This window comes from Apteryx rowi, unplaced genomic scaffold (genome assembly GCF_003343035.1).
Source record: "Apteryx rowi isolate R43461 unplaced genomic scaffold, aptRow1 scaffold_30, whole genome shotgun sequence".
Lineage (NCBI taxonomy): Eukaryota > Metazoa > Chordata > Aves > Apterygiformes > Apterygidae > Apteryx > Apteryx rowi.
In genome coordinates, this window is record NW_020449419.1 from 1631894 (window position 1) to 1633914 (window position 2021).

Consider the following 2021-nt stretch of genomic DNA (forward strand, 5'->3'; position numbering starts at 1 on the left):
TTTGACCATCCTGGCTTGGACCTTCCATTCCAGAGTCTCTCCTCCTACGCAGGTTGTATAAAGACAGTGCAAATTTGCAAAAGGATGCATCCCGATCTGGACCACAGGTTACAAGACAGTAGCTGATCAAATATTTAGGATTGTTTTATGTTTTGAGATTTTTCTGCATTGCAGATGATGTACTTTCTGTAAATACCACCTTTTAACCACAGTGATAATTCCTTCTCAGACAGTTTTGGGGTGTTCAGCACACCAGCTGCAGTCGCTGCCATGAAAGGACCCCTTCCAGGATGGCTAGATGTATGTACCCTGTACACGTCCCCTCTGCGCTCGCGTGAGCTTGTGCTGCTCCACCATCTGTATCGTAGGGAGCGTTTCTAGATCATCTGTACACTGATATAGCTGCAAGTGACCTAGAATTACACATCCTGCAACTGCGCCACACCAAAAATAAGGTAACTGTTTACTTAGGTGTTGCTCTCATCCCTAGCTGTGCTATGGGAGTACCTTTATCCTTTGGTTTCTTAAACTGCAGAGGCTGGAGGAGGGGGGGATTTATAGATGTTTTTCAGTGTTTTCCTTCATTTTCTGTTTTAAAGTAAGGGCTTAAGAACTCTTCTGGCCGCGGAGGGGACGAAAGCATGGTTATGAAAGATGCAGCTATGGCCCCATTATCATTCACTTGCCTCTAAAGGTCCTTCAGGGAGTGTTTCCGAAGTGCAGAAATTAGCAGATTAATCAGTGATTTGAGAACTAAGCCAAATATGGCAGTTGCCAAAATACTGTAGGCTGAGTGAGCAGAAACCTAGAGTTGGAGGAAACTGCGCTGCTCGTTACGAAACCGAGGGTGAAGGAGAGAGACCAGGAGTCTCTCCTTGTCTTCAGTTTTCCTCTTTCCTCTTGCCTTTTTCTGGTGCTTGTTTTTACAGGTCTGCCTTTTGCCGGCGTACTTGCCCCCTCAAAACTATGATATGCACTTGACTGTCATGTTCGTATGAAAAGTGGAGTTAGATTAAAAGTGGACGGCTTCACAGCAGGAGGGCATCCAGAGAGGTTGAAGCAAAACAACTGGAAGTGAGGATGAATGTGCACTCATTTAAGGTGCGTTTTAATTCTTGAGTGAGGGTGCTCATCCAGGTGCACCACTGCCTGGGATCTAAAGTTGGTTTGCGTCTGACGGGGACCACTTCATTCACATAAAGATCCAGTGTATTTCAGTACGTGCTTTAACTGATATGCCTTAACTCTTCTGAATTTTTCCTGTGTAGGCAAACTGTTATTTACTCCTAGCTTCATGTAAGCAGTAGTCTAATGAGCTGCTTAGAAGACACCTATATTCTTCTTCACCCTTCTTCAGATGGTCATAACTGGCTTTGCTAGGGTGAAATGTCCTGTGCTTAGTTATAGCCTGCGATGTTTGTCCTGAAGCTTCTGTAGAAGTCAAAAAAGCAACACAGTCTGTCAAGCACTGTAATGGGACTTTACATACACCTGGATGAAAAAAGGCAAATCCATTTCTGTCCTGTCTATTACTTTTGTACTGGAGTATAGGGAAGGGCAGATCGGGATGGCTGCAGTTTTGAAAGTGTTGTTTTGTGTTGTTTTTCCCCCCTCTCCTGTGCTGCTGGAGGAGGATTTCAGTGAGCCTTGCTGGTGCAGCCGGGGCCGTGGGGCACCGGGGCTCTTTGCTGTCCCCCAGCTGCCTCCAGCCCTCTCCTTTAGGCAGCCCGAGGCGGTGCGACGGGAAAAGGCCAGTGCCCCAGAGCCTAGCCTTGCCTTTCCTAACGTCTAACCCCAACTCCCTTGATCTCTTTTAAGCCCCTTTACCTCTTTTGCCGTGTCTAACGTGTATTGCAGAGCAGTTAAAAAGCCACTGCGAAGAGGCAGGAATTACCTTTTTTGAAGAGTGATGCGTCCCCTCGGTCTCCTCCCGGGGTTACAACCCTTTTCTTCACTTTCCCTCCCTACACCTGTTTCCTCCCTCTTCTGCTCTGCTTTTTTTACCCCCGGTCTCCTGCCTT

General features: G+C 46.9%; 1 protein-coding gene across 2 annotated transcripts in view; it reads left to right on the top strand.

Annotated features, from left to right (window-relative positions):
* The first annotated feature begins 941 nt into the window (after positions 1-941).
* The window catches only part of SLC16A9 (solute carrier family 16 member 9), a 20742-nt gene continuing 19662 nt past the window's right edge, over positions 942-2021 (top strand). Inside the window, exon 1 of one of the 2 annotated variants that reach the window (XM_026069955.1) lies at positions 942-1101. In XM_026069955.1, the coding sequence (XP_025925740.1) occupies positions 1081-1101 (21 nt within the window). In that variant the 5' untranslated portion in view covers positions 942-1080. The remainder of the gene's footprint in view (positions 1102-2021) is intronic. The other variant, XM_026069956.1, reaches the window with a different exon arrangement.